Source organism: Herpailurus yagouaroundi, unplaced genomic scaffold (assembly GCF_014898765.1).
Source record: "Herpailurus yagouaroundi ecotype Mexico unplaced genomic scaffold, PumYag 162, whole genome shotgun sequence".
Classification (NCBI taxonomy): domain Eukaryota; kingdom Metazoa; phylum Chordata; class Mammalia; order Carnivora; family Felidae; genus Herpailurus; species Herpailurus yagouaroundi.
This window is the reverse complement of record NW_024412403.1, coordinates 59,828,456-59,849,996: the sequence shown is the minus strand read 5'-3', so window position 1 is coordinate 59,849,996 and position 21,541 is coordinate 59,828,456. Positions and strand designations below refer to the sequence as shown.

Here is a 21,541-nt window from a genome sequence, read left to right as displayed (position 1 = left end):
CTCAGGTCATGATCTCACAGGTCATGAGTTCGAGCCCCGCGTCGGGCTCTGTGCTGACAGCTCAGAGCCTGGAGCCTGGTTTGGATTCTGTGTCTCCCTCTCTCTCTGCCCCTCCACTGCTCATGCTCTCTCTCGTGCGTGCTCAAATATAAACATTAAAAAAATAAACAAATAAAATAAATTGCCATAATAGTGCAATCTCCTTCTCTGACACCATGGAGGGGTGTACTTATGATTATTCTCAGAGGTCAAGATCGACTGAAAAAGAAAGTCTTAAAAGTTGTTTGAATTTCTTGCCTCAGTACATTTTTTGTAATGAAAAGTATTCTATGTCCCATGTCCCATGACAGAGTGATGACTCAAGATGTAGGTTTAATAATTATTTTATTTATAAATCTCCACCAACTCTTGCCTGTCATATTATTCCAGGTATCACAGATGGATTATATAACAGTATTTTCACATGTTCATCTGCATGAAAATTAGGGGAAAGAGGAGATGTACAGACTGCATGAAAATGACACCTTAAAGTTCACATCTATAGTGTAGTGTTCTGTAAACATAGGCCTGTGAGCTAGCTCTGTCCAATTGCCATCCAGCTGCATGATCGTGGGCAAGTCACTTCTGTTTTCTCACTTTTAAATGATCTATCATCTGGATTCTCTATCTCATACTCAATTGGCTGCATGCAAAAATACCATGAAAATACCATGCACTTGAAGTATGAATATTACCATAAAGTACTTTACGTATTACTAGGCTTCCTCATTTTAGAGTAATACTATTCATAATCAGTGAAAGTCATTTGTTTGCAAGGTGATCTTTTTAAAAGGAATTCTTAGGCATTAGTCTTACTGACAATCTGTTATGATTCTGAACCAATGGCTTGATTCTTAGGGATAGGATATGATAGTAAGATATATAACAAACATGAGTTCTAATTGACAACTGATACAATGAAATGGCTCATTAGTTCTCTGAAATCTAATAATCTATGAGAAATGAGGTCAAATTGAGGGGAAAAAGTCCACCATGGCTTAAGGGACTTAAAATCCAAGTGAGAATCGTGGTAATTGGGAACAAACATTCACCTAAACTGAAGCTTATTTGTATAGAAAAATATATCAAAAAATAATCACTGAAAATCAAATTCCCTGTGAATTTTTAAAAATTAAAATTCTAACCTTTCAGTTCTGAAAAACTGTTTCTTCAGCAAAACATTCAGCATAGACTATATTGCCCTCAAATCAATGTTGTAGCCAGATAGATGGTAAGGTCCTTCCACCAAATTTTTTTATAAAGAGTCACATTACTTTTTAATAGCAAAATGAGCTTCTCTCGGGCTTCAAAATTCAAGGGACAACCTAGGAGATATTTATAATGATAAATAAGGGAAGACTTTGGCATGCAGAGTAGAACTACATCATTATGAATATCTGGCAAGCTGATCTATATTTGTACATGTCTATGGTACAGCTAACGTGATTATTACAGGTTTTTTTGGAACCCTGGAGGACAAGGAAAATAACCTGGGAGATAACTTGTAACTTATCAAGTACCATTAATGCAGTCTCCATACTATTTATTACTCTCGTGTCAGTTCCTTAGAACTTTTTAGCCTTTGGGTCCTCTAAGCCATGGATGGAACTGTTTAGGGAGTGGTTACACATATGCAAACAATTTTCTACTTCAGAAATATTCGTGTTTATCAAAGTGAAAAGATAAATATGACACATGCTGAAAGTGTGCAAAAAAGTTTCTGTGAGCAGCCAATTATTTGGGTACTAATTAGAAAGTATCTTCATCCGAGTCAATATCACTTTTTGGTTTCGTAAGCCTTTCCAGTTCTTCTCCATCCTAAAAAGAAATATGAAATCAGTAATTAATTAAAACAAAACTAGAAATGTAGCATTTGTAATGATTACTAAGGAGAAACCTTACTGGTAAATGTATTTCATTAAACTACAAATATAATCTAGTCAAATTAAATTCAATAAATACTTATGTTCTTAGAAAGTTCATTTTTGACACATAAGGAGATTCACAAAACATGGACAAGCAAGCATCTCAGGACTTGAATTTCAAAGTTGACCACAGGAACACAGTAAAGAGCGCCCTCTGCTGGTCTTCACGGGAAATAACTAGTGGTTAAAGAAATAGGTACAGTATAAATAAGCTAGGCTACTATCTAAATTGTTACTTTTTTTTTTTTACCTATAAAGTAGGGCAAGCAGTGTTATCAGACCACTGGAAAAGAATGCTTGACTTTTGAAACTATACTCTGGCTGAGATAAGGGCATTTGGGACCCATGCTTCTAATTTATTTTTTAAAGCACATTTATTTATTTTGAGAGAGTCAGCATGAAATGGGGAGGGGCAGAGAAAGAGGGAGAGAGAATCTCAAGCAAGGCTCCACGCTGTCAGCACAGACCCTGAAGTGGGGCTCGAACCCATGAATCGTGAAATCATGACCTGAGCTGAAACCAGGAGTGGGACGCAAAACTGACTGAGCCACCCAGGCGCTGCTGATTTTTTCACCTTAGGGATCTGTTGTGCCACCACCTCAGTGACATTGCTGATGGAAGCTCTGCCATGAACTCTAATGGGCAAGAGATTGTTTTCCCAAAGAGTGAAATGTTCATTTTGTGAAGTGCTTGGTATTTTGGGTGTACAGGAAAATTGTAAATTTAAAGCTAGAGGAGTTGGTTTCATCTTTTAAATATATATCTAACTCCTTACTTCAGTCTCCAAAAGATCACTGTTCATCTGTCAACACCATGCCTGACAGACCTTCCTAAAACAATTATAAGCAACTGGAAGAATAATGCTTATTCAGAATAACGACATAAGTAGGTTTCTAGAAAATATTTTTCTCTTACTTATGAATAGTTTTGAAAATCACCTTCATAGTGAGTTGAGGCCTACCCGTCTGGCACCGTGTGGTTTACAAGCAACTACAGATGGAAAATCAAGGAGCTTACATCTAACAAGACCTACTAATGTCGAAGATGGTCAACTTTTGTTGCCAATGAGGCATATTTCTCTGACTATGGCAGAGTAGAAAGAGTAATGGACTAGGAGTGAGACCTCATGGGTTGATCATAGTTTTTTACGTACTATCTATAACCCATTTAGCCTGTCCGAATCTGTTTATTCACTCCGCAAACCAGGAAGACTGGACAAGATAACCTGTGTGCTGTCTCCCAGCTCTGTGGCTCTATAATATTCTAAGATACAACTAACGGATAAGGTCCTCGAGGCTCTGATTCACACTCTTTCTCGACCACTGATGGCATTATCATGAGCCCTTGCACATGTAAGTCCAGTGAATGTTTGCTGAATAATTTTTAAAAGTCACAGAAATCCAATACACCCTTTGATAAATAAGCACTGATTGACTTCTATGAGCATGAACTGAATCTGGGAAGAACAGGAGAAAGGCAGCATCTCCATAGACTTACCCCACTGGAGCGCTCCCAAAGGCTGCCACTTAGATCCCGGATCCTTTCTTGCCTAGGTGCATATTCCAGACCTTGAGGCTTGCTGGCTTTGTAAATAAATATGGAGAGAAGAACCGATGGTGCTTCTAAGAAAAACTCCAGGGAGGGCCTGAAGTCAAAGACCAGGACAGACACCGCTGTGATGATGACAGTGGTGACCTGGGCCATCAAGACGTGGAACATGTTATCTAGGAACTTCAGAATAAAAGCCACTGAGAGGCCCTGGAATGCAGTCACAAAAATAAGGGTGACTGAAAACACATTGTGGCCATAGAAAACCCCACAGTTCTTAATCTGTTCACTGTTACTGCTCTGAAGGACCAGTGTCAGTCCATTAAAAAGAATGCCAAAGAAATAGAGTTTGCTATTCTGTATGAAGATGCTTTCAGTGAGCTGGTTCCCTTCCTTCAATATCTTTTCATTATAGATATTGGCCATTGAGGAAATAAAACACTGGACTATGATAAGCACATGGCCCAAGCCGAGACGGATGTGACTGAAAATCATAGCTGTGGTGTTCCACTTAGTTTCAGGAAAAGTCCATGCCTTTGCTGTGCAATTGACTTTTCCGGGACATTCGCTTCGGAAGAGAAGGCAGGAATTGGATGGGCTGAAGAAGGCATCATGATGAAATCCATGTCCTGCCAGGTTATGCTGTGAAGTTTCAGTCCCAGCAGTGAGAGCCACAATAGACAAGAACAGAATCAGGAGGGAAGCCCACTGTATCCAGTTCAGGTGCCTCCTGTTCAGAGAGGAAAAACAGGATATTACTACTTTTTCCCCTCCCTTCCCATATTGACTGTTTCTACTGAAAACTCTGACACGTAACTACTTGGCTGAATAAACTGTACCCAATTTTTGCTAGCATTCCCAATTCAAGTTCAAAGGAGACCTTTTGGTATCTCTGCTTCTTAAACTTGGTATTTTTATTCTTCTTTACAATAACTGTCTCTTAATACCATTGCCATTGTAAGTTTCCTTTTAACCTATAGGTTTAACTAAGTCTCTTTTCTACCTCCAGAGCTGATCTTAGATCTTTGTAAAATAACTTTTTATCTTGCTATAAAGTAAGTTATGGCAGGGATTCTCAACCTGGTTTCCCTGAACCTGAATGTGATGAGCTTCAGAAATCTGTGAGTCCTTGCAGTGGGTGCCACATCTATACAGTTGAGTTCCTGTCTCTGCCCCTACCAATCCCATGAGACCCTTCAAAGCTCTGTCAAATTTCAAAGGTGTTCATGAACCAAAAAAGATTTAAGGAGGGAGCTAGCTCCTAGATCCATGGCCTAATCATAAACCATTTTATAGCAAACTCCTGTTTGGGAAGGCAAGGAAAAAATATTTTTAGTGTTTCAGTTTACAAAGTCTTAACAATGCTTTATTTCTTTATTTATTTTGTCTAACCACAAGCTTGTGTAATATAAGTGACACACATTATTGTCAATCTATTTTGTGGGTTTATTTAGTTCAACAGACATTTAGTAAGCAGCTGCTGTGTGCCTGGGGAGATAAAGAAGACTTGATCTCCATTCCCAAGGAATTTTAATAGGAGAAGAGCCATGAAACTAAGTAATGACAATATAATGTGTGACAAGTGATACACAGAACAATTGGGGTACAACAGGGGAGGGAACACTTAAATATGCAAATGGAGTCAGGTATTGTTTCCAAGACAAAAGGACACTTGAGTTGACACATGAAAAATAAACTGAAATTTGCCACATGAAAAGGGAGTTGGTGATATATCCAGGCAAAGGGAAGAGTCCATAAAAAGGCAACAAGAATGTACAATGTTAACTAAGAAGAGGAGTAGCTGACTCAGATTGGGGTAGTCAAGGAATAAAATCTTCAAGTTTAAAGATCTATCAGGTGAAGGAGAGGGCGCTCGTGCGTGCGTGCGCGCGGCAGAAGCAAAGGCAGAAGTGTAAAGCAACAGGTAAGAAATAGAAGTTACAAGATTTTGGAGCATTTACTGAATGCCTACCATGGATCAGCAATTTCTGTTCCAAGGAAGGACACAGTACTTTAAGACTGACTTCCCTAAGGTCATGTACCTACAAAAGAGCAAAGAAGGGAGCTGAGTGATGGTCTGCATGTTTCTTCCTGGACCAATGACCCTCTTAAGTATAATGAGTTTTCAAGGTTCATATACAGGCAGATGTGTCTGATTTCACTAATGCTTCCATAGAGCTTCATGAGTGGAGACTGATAAATGCATAGACCAGCCTAGATAACAGCACCATGTGCACAGTATCATGCTTTCTCATGTACATACTTTCAAAAAGCCAGATCTAGCATTTAGTGATGGGGCTAGCATAGCCCGGAAGGTCCAAAATTGTGAACTAGTCACATAAATTTCTAAAAGTGTAGCTGGTACACAGTAAGTGGAAGAAACCAAATTGGTTGAAGACAGGAAAGACAGATGAAAAGTATATGCCCAATTTATAAATATCATCATGTAACTAATTATTGGACATCCAGACAAATGAGGCAATAACAATCTATAATTCCTATAGAAGTTTTCAATTCTGATAGCTGTAGACTTTCCACTAACATGGACATTGAGAAAAAAATAATCTAATTAAACAGTCTTAAACAAGTTAATCAGTACCACTGCAAACATTCAATAAAGGTAATGTTCTAGAAGGTAAAAATTATTAAGGGTTAGGCTGAAAATGGTAGATTTTCAGCAAAGAAAATAAAGCTTAATAAATTATCCCATAGTCAGCTGAGGATAGGTGCTCTTACAAATGACAGTGCGTGACAGTTTGCTCCTCAGTTTAGTGGATGAGACAGTAAAAAACTCACCTGATCCCTCCACTGCCCCAGTAAACCACCTGTAAACCGTTTGGATTGCTGCTCAGAGTGGAACATGTACAGCCAGAAGGCCCCTCTACCTGAGGGCCTCGACTCCAAATGAACTGCTTGCCCACAGAGAGACCTGGTGCCTATGTTTTTGCCAGTGACCTCATTATTGTAATTAGATATTTTAATAATTACATAAATGACAAATTATGAGTGAAGGAAAAGGACTGCTGTTTTTATGAAAAGTTGAATGCTCTGGGAAAATTAATTAAAGGCACACTACTCACAAGATAATCTGCCTTCAAACTGGGTACAGGTGAGCTAATTTTAAGATTAGGAAATAAAAATCTACAACAATCTACTTTAAAAGTATTTTGAAGAGCTTGCTCTTTTTTTTTTTTTAGTTGATTTATTCATTTTGAGAAAGACAGAGAGAGTGAGCAGGGGAGGGGCAGAGAGAGAGGGAGAGAATCCCAAGCAGGCTTCACACTGTCAGCATGGAGACCAATGTGGGGCTCAAACTCACAAAACATGAGATCATGACCTGAGCTGAAGCCAAGAGTCGGACACTTAACCGACTGAGCCACCCAGGCGCCCCAAGAGCTTGCTCTATTTTAAAGAAACTAGAACCAGGAAGCTTGTATGATGTAGATTGAATGTAGCTTCAAGAAAGAAGCCAGAGCACTTGGGTGGTTCAGTAAGTTAAGCATCCAACTCCTGATTTTGGCTCAGGTCACGATCTCAGGGTTGTGAGACAGAACCCCCTTCCCCCAGCCTGCTTGGGATTCTCCCTCTCTTCCTATTGCCCTCCCCATGCTTGCATGTGCACATGCTCGCTCTCTCTCTCTCTCTCTCTCTCTCTCTCAAAATAAATAAATAAACATTTAAAAAGAAAGAAGCTAAAACACTCCATCAGCAAGTCCCACACATTCTCAAAGGCCTGAGCTCTTCAGAAGAATGATGAATGGACATTTACATATCTTAAACTGTTTAAAGTATGTATTTTTTAAACATGATTCACCACTTTGAGTACTCTTAGTAACTCAACAATTAAATCCAAATTGTATCAGATAAGAGCATCCCTACCAAATTTGATGATAGTAAAACAGGGCACAACATGAAAATAATTAAATGGAAAGACTCAGATGACTTTTTAAAACAAAATTGTACACATTTCTTAGTAGCACAGAGTGACCAGTAGCAGATTTATAATGAGAAATTATAAAAAAGAATTATCAAATGAATGATTTTGGAGAAATGCTTGTACTACCGAGTGGCACTGTTATTTCTCTGCTGATTTTGAAGAGTAAATGTTACCATAACTTCTAAGACACCAATCATCTGTGCCAAAATGTTCTTCATTGATTTTTTCCCCCAACAGCTTTCCTCTGAAGATATCAGAGAAACGTATATACATTTTTTTAGACAAAAATGGCTACCTTTTGCCCCCAGTTCTCAATGTTCAGGTTGATACTACCATTTCCTAAAGACTAATTAAACAATATTATACAACTTCATCAAGCCTTAAACAGCAAGCCAGCAAGGCTTTGAGGGATAACACCTGTGACCAGTCTCCACTGTGGACCAGTGGCTATTCCTCAAAGAGCAAATGCACACATTCACATGGGGTTTCTCTAGAACATATGGTAAGACATTTGGATGGTGATCTTTTGTGTACCGCTTCCAAATTCTTCCAGGTAATTCTTGCATTAGTCACTGGGCTTCTTTTTCCCTACCTTGTAGCCTTATACTATTTGTCTGCATGGGAAAGGTATTTGGAGGCTCCGCTAGAGTCAAGTATAAGACAATGGCTTTCATATTCATATTCACCATGAAAAATGAGTTACTTGTGGCAAACACATTAAGAATATGACAGAACTCGGGGTGCCTGGGTGGCTCAGTCGGTTAGGCGGCTGACTTCGGCTCAGGTCATGATCTCGCGGTCCGTGAGTTCGAGCCCCACGTCGGGCTCTGTGCTGTCAGCTCAGAGCCTGGAGCCTGTTTCGGATTCTGTGTCTCCCTCTCTCTGACCCTCCCCTGTTCATGCTCTGTCTCACTCTGTCTCAAAAATAAATAAAAAAAAAACGTTAAAAAAAAAAAAAGAATATGACAGAACTCAAGCTTCTACTCCTGGGTCAAAACTTTATTGCTAAGGGCAAAAGAAGAGTAGACTGAATAACAAAAACCAAACAAACAATATATACCACTACCAACAAAAAGATCAAAATAGAACAAAGCTGATTTTAAAATATAATAATAGGGGCGCTTGGGTGATTCAGTCGGTTGAGTGTCCAACTCGTGGGATCAAGCCCTGCATCAGGCTCCCTGCTGAGTGTGAAACCCCCTTAAGATTCTCTCTCTCTCTCACTTTCACTGCCCCTCTGCCCTGCTTGTACATTCACTCTCTCTCTCTCTCTCTGAAAATAAAAAAGAAATTTTAATTAAGAAATAATAAAATAAAATAAACTGTAATAATAGATAATACAGTACTTGGAAGACATTCTCATAAAAGACAGTATTAATTATATTATTTTAGCACTATTAAGAGTAGCTTCGGTGCTAATTTGTGACTCAAATTAAGACTCCCTTTGGGAGCTAAGTTAGTGCTTGTAAAAATAGTAAAAAAAAATAAATGATTTTATTGTTTGTTTAATATAAATAACTTCAAAGGATTCAAAACAGAGAGATATTAACAACAAAGCAAACACATGTCTAAGAATATTACTGTTCTATTAAGAGGTAAAATATGTGAAAAAGCTTTTTGGAACTTTAGTTCATAATGTTAATTATTATTAAAACTAGCAATAATATAATACTTATTATAACTAATAGTATCATAAAAGCAAACATTTAAAGTTTAACTAGATTTAGATTACACTAGGAATTAATTTCCTTTTCCCCTTTCCTTCCTTCCATCCATCCATCCATCCTTTAGAGAGAGAGAGAGAGAGAAAAAGAGAGAATCCCAAGCAGGCTCCATGCTCTCAGCACACGGTCCAAAGCAGGGCTCATCTCATGAACTGTGAGATCACAACATGAGCTGAAATCGAGTCACTTAACTGATTGAGCCACAGGCACCCTTAACTTTCCTAATACAAATAGTTAAATGCTTAAAAATTTAATGGGCCATCTCTGCCCATATATTAGCTCTCTCAGCCTGACGGGCAGTTCTAGTTGGTCTCTGCCTCTAACCCTGCCACCCCACATACTCTCTTCTCCATGGTCAAAACCACCTATAAATGCTGCAAAATACCCAGTGGCTCTGCGCACAGACACCGCTTGGAACAAATCTACTTATGAATGGGGACAATAACTCCTACCTCCTGGGGTTGTTGTGGGGGTTAAGTCTAGATAGGCGAAAGGCCCTCAGATCAGCCCTTGGCTCTGAGGAGTCTTTGGTGTGATTATCTTGTCACTGTCAGCTGAAAGCCTGCTCGCACTGTTGTCTACCAACCAGTAAGACCAGTCCTGGATAAGGCCTGAGAGGCCCTTCACCTCAACCTCAGAGCCACAGCTCAGGCTCTGGAGTAAACTTATAAAAAACAAAAACAAATAAAAAAAAAAAACCAATAAAAAATATTATATACAACTACAGGCACAGCTAGAGCTATGGGTTAATTCCAAACCTAGCAATACATACTTTATATTTTTGCTTTGGAAAATTTCAATTTTAAATTGATACAATTTTGATCTAATACTTACGTCTGTGTAACATAAGTACACCACTATGTGTACCCATAAACTGTCATTTCAAAGGAAAAAAATTTAAAAACCCAACATGTTTTTGAGACCCCTTTATGAGATGCCCTTATTAAATAATGAGCCTTTCATTATATGTCAGAGCCCATTTTTTTTCTTCCATGGACATGCATCTTTAATTTTATCACAGGAATAAATATAAAGATATTACTATCTATCTATCTATCTATAACACACACACACACACATATATGTATATATAACTACTTAAGAATGTATATATATATATATACACCTACTTATATTACTATATATATATATATATATATATATATACACACACATTTTTTTCCCTCAGAAATCAATTTTTTGTCCTATAAAGTGGCTTTTATGTTGATTTTAAAGACTTCAAAACATTTTTGGAATAGCATTCTTTCACTTGCTAGTTGAATTATTTTCACAATTCATAAATTAAATGAAGAACCTGATGCAGAAACAAATTTCAGGGGCACCTCAGTTGGTTAAGTGTCCAACTTCAGCTCAGGGCATGATCTCATGGTCCATGGGTGGGTTGGAGCCCTGTACTGGGCTCTCTGCTGTCAGCTTTCAGAGCCTACTTCGAATCCTCTGTACCCCCATTTTCTCTGCCCCTCCCCAACTTGTGCTTTTTCTCTCAAAAAAAAAAAATTCAGTGCACTCTAATATTTAACCTGGATGAAATATAATGTTCATTTTTTTCCCATCTCTCATATCAAGCATTAAATTGAATGCTTCCTCAGGGTAAAAGAAAGTCTTTCAAGAACTCCATATAATTAATGTACTGAATGCATCACGTATTCAACAAATATTTATTGAGTGCCTACGTGCCAAGCCATTCACCCTTACATACACATAAATTATGAAAGCACATAGTATGACATGGCACATTGAGAATAAGAAATTAAAAGGGCAAAGTGAACGTAAAATTAAAAAAAAAAAACAATCACAACAAATATAACAAGAAGTTAATTTTATTTTTATCATCAAGTAACAACTTAAACTGGAGTTAAGTGCCCAGATCCCATTACACCTTAGAATATTCTGGCCTTTATGTGGTGGCAGAGACTATTTACTTAAAAATGTTTACTATATTCGGGGCGCCTGGGTGGCGCAGTCGGTTAAGCGTCCGACTTCAGCCAGGTCACGATCTCGCGCTCCGTGAGTTTGAGCCCCGCGTCAGGCTCTGGGCTGATGGCTCAGAGCCTGGAGCCTGTTTCCGATTCTGTGTCTCCCTCTCTCTCTGCCCCTCCCCCGTTCATGCTCTGTCTCTCTCTGTCCCAAAAATAAATAAACGTTGAAAAAAAAAAAAATTAAAAAAAAAAAAATGTTTACTATATTCAAAGGTCCTCCTGGCGACAGGAAACATTGGTGACAGCATTTTTAAAAGCAAAAATCTATCATTCTTATTTATTGTAATTTTGACTAGATTTCTCATGTAAATCTTCTGCCAGTTAGAGCTTAGATCATGTACTCAAGTAGTTTGATAAAGAATTTGCCACTCTTTACATCTCCAAACTACAAGTAACAAATGTACTAACAATATTTAGGAACTTCTTGGTTCCCTACTAAAGTATAGAGATTCTGAAAAAGATAAAAAAGAAAAGAAAAAAAAAAAAAAAAACCTCATGAATTTGTTGAAAAGTTGGCACTGAAAATTAAAGTAACCTGGACAATTATTTATTTATTTATTTATTTTTGAGATACTAAGAAAAAACTTTTCATACATCTAGTTGCAATGATTTAGATAGGCCAGCACTGGAGCTGCTTTCCAGATGGGTTAAACAAGTTGCCCAAAGCCAATTAGGAATAAAATCCTGGCCTTGGGATTCAGAGGGTTCAGTGCTCCGGGTATATGATCTGAAACAAGGCTGTGCCGTTTTAAAGTATGATATATGCTTTCAGAGCAAGTTACTTACTTCAGCACTATCCTGAATAGAAGAGCTGTTGTTATAATGCTAAAATTTGAGAAGATAACAGCCATGGCCTAGAAAGAAGGAGAAGATAGAATTACAATCCAAACAAAGTAGTGACCTCAGAAATCTCCCAGCCTGCTGGTTCACCTGACAAAAAAAGCTTTTTGGTCAAAAACCTGAGGGGTTATTAGGGCAGCTACTTCACTAGAGGATGAAATTCCATTTTTATTGCTTGTTAAATTTATACAGATATGATCAAATTATTGGACAGACTTTGAAAACTTGTTTAAATTCAGCAAATGCCTGTGTAAATAATCTGTATGTGCAGATCAGGGAATACTTATCAACTCTAAATGTTTAGGTCTAAAAATAATAGTGACCTTACTTATGAAGCATACTTTTTCAGGCTCTTAAAGTGCTTTACAGACTTTTAACACCGTTTCCAGAGGTAGAGAGAAGGCAAGTACTATTAGGCCCATTTATACGTTAAGACAATAGAGGTAGAGGTTTTTAAGCATCTTTACTGTTACAGGAATTGAATTGGTTCTCCTGGTTGAACTGCAGTGATTCAATACCAGTGATTCAGTCCCAAACTCATACCTGACAGTCCCTGGATTTATTCACATTGCTCTACACACTTAGAAATGTGGTAGCCAGATTTCATAAAGATGGGTTTTTATGAAGTCAGTCATATTTCACATAGAGAGTATTAATCTGAACATGTATATAATTTGGCTCAAAAAGTATGAAATTTCATCAGTGCTCCTCCATATTTGGGTCTGACAACATTAAAATAAAATTAAAAACAAATCCTACTCATTTACTTCACTCTACCTTCTTCCTTGCTGTCAGTTTAAGTTCACTAAACTCCAAAGAGTATTTTTCACTAGTCTTATAAAACCAGCAAGCATGGCTACCATGCAGGTAAATTAAAGAAATAAGAGTGAATCCAATAAAAACCAGAATACCCTGTATTCTTGTATCCAAGAATACAACATTGTTGTTTTTCTACTGAATTTTTTATGAGAAGCACTGTTTTAGGAATTTCACTGTGTCCTCTGGAGACAAATGTTTGTGAACTCCTTGGTAAAAGCAGAGAAAAACATAAGGAGGAAAGTAAGTGGCTGGTAAGAAGAGGGAGGACACAGTAGCTCTGATCAACCACAATAATGGAGTGGATGCACCTAACCAAGCAGCCTGGCTGACCTGATGATGAATTTAGAACCTACTTTCCATGCAAGTGCACAGAATAAACAAAACACCAGAGCTCTTTGCCCCAAAATCTCTGTGCATCTCTATTTAATTCTTTCCAACTAGACTGGGCACAGCAATACACAGAAAATGCCATGTGATTTCTTTTGTAATATCTGTGGTTGTGCACAATCAGGAAGGAAGAGCAAAGTAATAAGGTGGAAGAACAAGGAAGCTGCAATCTTGCTTTCATGCTGGGGATATAGGAAAGGGATATAAATTTAGAGCTAATCTAAATAAAGTACAACAAATATGTACTCATTGATGCAAATAATTATGTTGTTGGGTACAGGAATTCTCAGATCTGAAAAACAAAGTGGAAGTAAGAATTTAAGGGAGAACACATTCTAACATTCAAAACACTTACTAATAACATGGATCACATAGCTGAAAGGAACTTCAGGCGATCGATCACCTGGCCCCAGTCCCTGCCTTTGGGTTAGTATGGTAATGTTATTCTATTTTACAGATGGTCATCTTAGAGTAGTTGGGCTTGCCTAGTTATACAGCTTCTAAACTGTGCAAAATAATCAAATACCTGTTGTCTAGTTAGTGCTCTACTGATCCTTTTCTTCTTGTCCCACTCTCAAACTGATTTCGCTATATGTAAAAGGCTTCACATGGAGAACTAGGACCAATAAAAATCCTATTTATTATCAAAATGCCTGAATTTATTCTTGAAACTTAAAATACATTTTGGCAACAATGGCAACAGAAATCTTCATTTTATAAATTAAGGGAAATAAATACACAAATTCCCCCAAACTGAGTAACAGGTAAAAGCAAAAGCCCAAATTTTAATTCTGATTACTAATGGATTCCTAAATTGGCATGGAGAACACCAAGAGAGATGAGAAACATCCCTAGTATTATCAGTCATAGATAGCATTTATCGTTGGGAGAATGTATTTTCTACCCTTAAAGAACTCGTTGGTTAAATGATAGGACTGACAGAAAAAGAAAATCATATAAACAGAATACATTTACTATATTAAAGCAGGTGCAGGAAAAAGTAGGGCACTGAGTATACAATTTTCTGAGAATGTGGGGCACCTGGGTGGCTCAGCTAGTTAAATATCCAACTTTTGACTTCTGCTTAGGTCATGATCTCATGATTTGTGGGATTAAGCCCTGCGTCGGGCTCTGTGCTGACAGCACGGAGTCTGCTTGGGATTCTGTCTGTCCCTTTCTCTTTGTCCCTCCCCCATCCCACTCACCTGTGCACTCTCTCTCAAAATAAATAAACATTTTTGAAAAAACACAGTGAGCAGCAGATTGGTAACTCAGTATTCAGATGATTCTGGTGAAACCTCAGGGAGACCACTGAGAGTAATGAGAAACTAACACTGATAAGGAAAATGATAAAAACATTAGTTTTGGGATTCATTTCTCTGTGTTTTTCTAATGCTATTTTCTATCATATTTACTTACAGGCTGAAGGTAGGAAATGACATAGAAGACAATTAAATTATCCAGGAAATAAAGAAAGGCAGGAATGGACCACTTCATGAAATTAGAGAATTCTTTCCAGGAAGCACATCTCAAGTTTCTACTTTGATGATCTTCTAAAGAAAGAAAGACAGCAATAAACAAAGAATATTGATGAGAATGCCCATATTTTTAGACAAAGCAAGTTGTATTTGATTACTGATACAATTCTTTGAAAGAGGTTTTATGAACTTACTTTTTATCAGTGACTATTAGCCTTAAGAAATTAAACACAATATAAGATTTCATTTATGGTCTCTCTTTCTTCAACTCCCCACCAGACCTCATCACTGACAATCAGCAACACCCTGAGGAATACTGATTCTCTTAATTCCTGTTAACTTGAGATAGAAACACCACTTAGAACAACTCAGGATACTATGGTTTTATTTACTACTATGAGAGCCTAGAGCAAAGAAAGAAGTTAGAATCCAGAGAAAATAAATCAAGTATTTATGTTGGGATTTTCCCCCCCAGGGGAAATCAGGAAAAGGAGTACCAGGTGAAGATTTATAACATACAGGAGCAGAGAAAATTAAATTTTGCTAATCCCATCTCCAGAGTTCCAAGAACTCAGGAAGGTACTGTAACCAGAGAATGTAAAATAACATGCAAAAATAGAAAACAATTTAAGTCCTGCAAATTCATGAGATTAAGAAATATATTCCACCAACTAGAATCTTTGCACAAACTGACACTTTTAAGAATAAAACAGAAATCTTCTCGGAAAAGACTTTTAATACTTTGAATTCTGTTTACTTCATATGTGAAGGCAGATCACAGAACAGAGAAAGGTAAGGCTCAATAAATGGGGAACTAAGATGAAGAATTAATACACAGGAAGAGCCACAAAAGGCTAGATGCTTTAGATTTGAGGAAGGGATGAGTATCCCTGCTTGATAACTGATGAGACTGGAACTCAGAGAAGTTAAAATAATCCCGCCCTAGAATATAGTCTCCAATCCACTCTGCTACCTCCCTTGCAGGAAATGGGGGCTGTTTTTGCAATGTGCTACATATCAAATCAGACAGCAGTGATTTAGAAAATCCTGAATTTGAATAAAAATGAACTTGCTGTGTGCTCCAACAAAGGAACAAGTAACAAGGTAGAGCGATGGCCAAGACGTGAGGAAAACATGGGCTGGAGTCCTGGCTCTGCCCCCTCCTACCTACCACTACATAACACCTGTTCTTTTGAGCCTGTCCTTGCCTTTGCAAAACATGGGTAACTGTACGTATGTATCTTAGTGTCCTCATATATAAAATTACTGGGCTAGACTAAATGACATAAAATCTTCCTTTTAGTTTTCCTAAAATGTTTTGATTCTGTGATTTTTAACAAGTATAGGGGCGCCTGGGTGGCTCAGTCAGTTAAGCGTCCGACTTCAGCTCAGGTCATGATCTCACAGTCCATGAGTTCGAGCCCCGCATCGGGCTCTGTGCTGACAGCTCGGAGCCTGGTGTCTGCTTCAGATTCTGTGTCTCCCTCTCTCTGACCCTCCTCCGTTCATGTTCTCAAAAATAAAAAAAAAAAAAAATTAACAAGTATAGAGTTCAAGACTTCAAGACTCACCTTTCTTTAAAATCCATAATGACACAAGCACACAGAAAACCAGTTTCACCAATTCTGAGCACACGTTCACAGTAGTTGGAAGATAATCATACTTGTTCTCTGAAATGTAACAGGCATTTTTTAACTATAAATTTTGTGCTATATAATGCTTGTATACAGGTAACAATTTATATCTGTTTTTAGACTTAAAAGCTGGATTTTAATACTGGTTATATTAAACTTCATCCAATTGGCTTTCTTCTCTTGGATTTTTTTAATCAATTCACCTAATGTATTAGCTATCCCTACCACATTCAGTGTTTTATTATTCTTGAGTTTCTCATCTTTTCACTCAAGTTGCTGATAAATATGTTGAGGAGGCTAAGGCTATGGGCACAGAAGGCTTTGTGGTATGGCATTAGACATGACCATTATTTAGCACTGAGAGCCTGACTCATCAAAAAGCTATGAATTTAACTGGCAGAATTATGACCCAGCTTATGGTTCCTCTTGTGTCATTTGTTTGCCTTGCTACAATCAAAGTAAATGGTCTGTGATAGTCCCTTAACTTGGAATCTTCCTATCTGTTTTGCATCACGGCACATACAGAAAACAGTATTGGTCTGGCACTCTGGAATAAATGGTACGTTGGGATAAAAGGAGCCAAGAGGCAACTGCCCAGAGCTCTGGCTACCTCTAGGCAACTGCCCAGAGCTCTGGCTACCTCTAGGGCTGAGAGGAAATACTCTGATATATCAAAACCCACTGATGAGTTGGAAAGATCACTTATAAGTCAATCTAATCAGAAAATGAGGTTAGGTTTGTATGTCTTGGTCTTAGCTGTTACATCTATTCCAAATGCTTACAAACAACTTGCTGTAAAATTTTGCCAAGGACAAACATAAACTTTAGTAGGTCCTATTTTAAGGAATGCATTTTTCCTATCATTTGAAACATTTCCTTATTTTCCTTGGCCATATGAAAAACCAAAACTGGCCAAGTACAGGGGGACAATGCCAACTCAACACTCTTTCTATCCAGAACACCTTTTTTCTTTTTTTTCTGTGGTTTCCCTTGACCTTCTCAACCTAAACACAGTCAATTCTTTATTCATCTCTAATCCTTTTGTGCTACCTATAAACCTTTATAACAGTACCTGTCGCATTATATTATAGCTACTTCTTCTGTGTATGTCTTACCCTTGGAATGTAAGCTCCTTATGAGAAAGGGCCCATGTCAGTCATCTTGATAAAACTGGCAGTTAATGGTATTCTGCACTTGGTAGGCACTTTAAATGTTCTCCTGAATTTAATATTTGCCTGTTAAACTTTCTCCATCATTCAAAGCCTAATTAAAACATCTCCTCCTCCCTTCTCTGAGCTTAAACCTAAACTGAAATCACACTCTACTATCTTCCACTAATACTTTGCATTGATCTCTATGATACACACGAGGGAACATGCACACACAAGAATGGAGGCAGAGGTCTTCAGATTAGAAGTCTCAAACTCTTACCACTGCTCCAGAACTCACTTTGACTTTTATTTACTTTTAAATCATATTTCTCTCATAGTAGATCCCAAACTATGATTCAGTATCATGTGGTACCTCCTTCCACTTAACCTTATGCTGACACTCATACACCGAATCTACACTGCATTCATCCTTACTGATCTCCCATTAGTCCAAAGAAACAGGCCATAGCCCCAGGATGACCCATTCTCCCCTTTAAAACTTTCCTTTCTCTTCAGGAACTTTGCTTCAGTGAGTATTTCTTCTTCTGGCTTCAGTGTATCTCTTTTATCTTTCTATTAACTGGCTTGCTCCCCTTGGCCTTTAAGGATGCTCAAACTGTCCCATCCGAAAAACAAAATATACGATCCCACCCCTGCCCCAGCTACCATACTTTCTCCTTCTTTCCCTAAAACAGCATCAACATTCATTATCTCCATTGTACCTACTTTCCATTCAGGTCTTCTTCCCAAGCAATCAGGTTTCTGATCCCATCACTTTATTCAAACTACCTGGTCTCTGAGATTACCAAACATCTTTTAATTTCTAATTCCAAAGGGCATGCTTGAACCCCTATCTTACTATGATGTGGCAATTTCCTCTGTCTTCAAACTTATTTCCTTCCCTTCTATGAATCATGTGCATTTAGTTCTCTTATTTCTTTGATGATTCTTTCCTAACATCTGAGTGTCAGCATGCCTCTTAAATGTTGGCTTCCTTGGAGTTGTATCCTTGGCTCTCATTTTCTCATTCTGTGTGCTTACCCTGAAAAAGCCCTCTGGCTCCTACGGTTTTAAATAGCAATTTAATATTCATGTCTCCAAATCTGTATTCTGGAACATTAACGCTCACTAAACATATCCACATGAAGTACTACTTCCTATTTATAAATTTAATTCATATTTCCTTCATATATGTGATGTGCTAGATAGTGCAGAATATGGCAATGAACAAGGACATAGCTCCTGACTTCACGGAAGGTACCTAACTAAAACTGTTCAATCTTTCTGAATTCTGTCCTTTCTGCTTATTCCTACTAATAGCTTCCATCTTAGCTGAGAGCATCATCAATCCACTTAGCACCCAAACAGGAAACCTCTGAGCTGTCCAATATTTCACGTCCTTTAGTCTCTACGTTCAATATTCTCTGGGTCCTGTCTTTTCTCATGTTTAGTATATTTCTTGAATCTATCCTCTCTTCTCTATTCCTACCTCCAAAGCCATGGTTAGTCTTCTTAATCTGTGGCTTGTATTTGCAATAACCCCAACTGGCTACTCTGCATCCAGTCTCTTCCCAAGTCCATCCTCTATTCAGCTAGTGTAACAGTCTCTCTTATTCTGTTTATAATCCTTCAAGCATTCCTTATTCCCCAGACTCTAGAGCCTAGAAAATAAAGTCCCAGTTCTTTAGCGTGGCATATGAAGTCCCTTAGTATCTGATCATTACTTCCCCTCTGGTCATATGCATGCGTTCCTTCCTCCTCTCCTTCAAGTCCTTAAACTTTTTGCTCAGTCATTCTGAAGTACATGTTCTTACAATCCATCCTGCTTTTCTTTTTTTTTAAAACATATCTATTTTATTCTATGGATTGTTGCTTCTGTTTTGAATACCACTGCCCACCTGTCCTCTTGTGGATCAACTTCACCTTCTTAGGGCAGTATTCCCTAATCCCTTTGCACTCCACATCCTCCTGTCCCAGAGAGAACATAGCACTTTCTACATAAAACTATCTCCACACCTTTGGTATAGGGCTGCATTTATTATACTGTACTTTCATGACGATTCAAATGTACAGCTCTCCTCTAATAAACTGAATTCTTGAGAACAACGACTATGTCTTATACACTTTGAATTTTGTTACTAATATTTAGCCTACTGCCCAAGACAGAAATGTTAACCGAAGTAGAGACTTATATACACATCTGACTCCCCAAGCAGACCATTAAGGGTCATGATGTCATACTTCTATGTGTCCTGAATAACTAGTGAGAGGCTCTCAATACAGCTTTGTAGAATTAAACTGTTTGTCTAAATCCAAATTCCTACATTAAAAAAACAAAACAAAACACAGAAGACTTCTTAGCTAATAATTTCAAAGATTTCAAAGCAAATAATCTGTACTGCCTCAATGATATAGTAATTAAGACTAACTCACAAATACCAAGTGACCAAATATATCCTCCTATTTCAAAGTAAGTTATAATTACACATATTGCTATAGGTCCAGAAATAACTGTTGATTAAAATAATAGTCAGATGTTATGATCTGTTCTGTAAAGGGTGTGACACTGTATTTAACACAAATTTCACTCAGCATGAAAAATTTTTCTTGCTAAGGAATAAAAGGTTAAAGAATCAAACTTAAACACACTTTGCCCTTCACATGAAGCAGAGTACTTGCCAGGGTATTTTCTCTATTTTGTATACAAGGAGACCAGCGACAGGAGACGTAACGTGTGATTAGATGCAAGTGTTCCATATATTCCAAGTCTTCACTTACCTTCATTGGCTGAGTATTTTACCAGTAGGATTCGACTTGAGCTCAAAGCAATGAATATGGTGCCTAGTAGGAATGTATACATCGCTGACAAGGAGCACAATGTGGGATGATCACAGCACTTGCTTTCCATTCCACTGGTTTTTAATGGTCTTAAAGAGAACATATTCGTGAACAACACTGTTGGTAGATAAAGCATAGTACAAATACCACTGATTAGTGAGGAACAGAAAAGCAATTTTTTAGATGTTTGGCTACAGTTGTATCCAAACCAAGAAAATTGAGGAGAACCAGAGAAAAGGGAAAGAAAATGAAAGTGTCAAAAGTTGTAGGGGGGGGGGGGGGCACCACCAAATACAGAATGGCAGCGCCAGACTAGAAGTGCTGCTAAAAGTAGCAAGTGAGCAACTGACATCTGGGGACTGCAGAATTTTGCAGAAAGCCAATTTTAATTTCCATTCCTATTAGCAACTTTGCCCTAGAGGAGAATCTCAGATTTCCCTTCACCTCAGTAGTAGCTCTTCCCTAGAAAGAGGGACAGTTCATTACAATAATGACCGAAAGGGGGAATATCTGAAAGTGTTGTGAATCTGCACCTAACTAGTGTCAAAAGTACAAGAGAGCTTAGAAATCAATGACTCTAGAGTCCTCTTCTGACATGTTGAGGGCACTGAACTCTAGGCTGAGTAACTTGTCCAAAGCCTGCCTGTGTAAGGGATAGCGCACAGGGCCGGGTGGACTGGTGAGAGATGGGCTTGAAACGTCAACACCGACAGCCCACCAGCGCGCAAACGTAGAGGTAAAAGAGACACCTCCCCTACAGAAGGCAGGCAGGTTTCCCTCCAGGCACGGCGGGGGAGGGCGGGGGAGGGCGGGGGGGGGGGAGAAGGAGAAAAGCCTTCTTGTCACACATGCGCAGTAGGGATCTCGAGCGGCGCGCCCTCCCCTCATACGCACGCGCATTTCTTTGCCAACCGGGCGAGGTTACCTCTGTCCTTCCAAAGGGTTTTTGGTGGAAGAGCGCACATCCTACAGCTGAAACAGTAACTGTGTAGCTCTGCAGAGGCAGCAATAGCTTTTAGGGTCCATGGTCGGGGAAGCTACGGGAGGGAAAGAAAGGCGAAAAACCCCAGCCCCTGAACCTCCTATTCCGGAACAAAAAAGCACAACTACGTCCAGACTAGGAAAAGAGCGGACCTGGCACCCATTGCGCAGGCGCGCTCAGTGTTACGCTTCCGGAGGGAGGGGAGAAGAGGCCTGAGCCCGCCCCAGCGAGCCCTCTCT

General features: G+C 38.5%; 1 protein-coding gene across 5 annotated transcripts; it reads right to left on the bottom strand.

Annotated features, from left to right (window-relative positions):
• Positions 1-367: 367 nt before the first annotated feature.
• Positions 368-21,483, bottom strand: SLC35A5 (solute carrier family 35 member A5). Of its 5 annotated transcripts, none has more exons than XM_040484505.1 (7): positions 21,215-21,483; positions 20,261-20,437; positions 16,269-16,367; positions 14,639-14,772; positions 11,960-12,027; positions 3,462-4,242; positions 368-1,857 (listed from the first exon to the last, which is right to left on the bottom strand). In XM_040484505.1, exons 2-7 carry the CDS (start codon positions 20,421-20,423, stop codon positions 1,789-1,791), a joined length of 1,314 nt encoding a protein of 437 aa, XP_040340439.1. In that variant the 5' UTR covers positions 20,424-20,437; positions 21,215-21,483; the 3' UTR covers positions 368-1,788. The 5 variants fall into 5 exon arrangements, with proteins under 5 accessions (XP_040340439.1, XP_040340436.1, XP_040340438.1 ...); XM_040484502.1 differs by having other exon boundaries at positions 20,261-20,409; XM_040484504.1 differs by having other exon boundaries at positions 14,639-14,769; positions 20,261-20,409.
• Between the last annotated feature and the right edge of the window lie 58 nt (positions 21,484-21,541).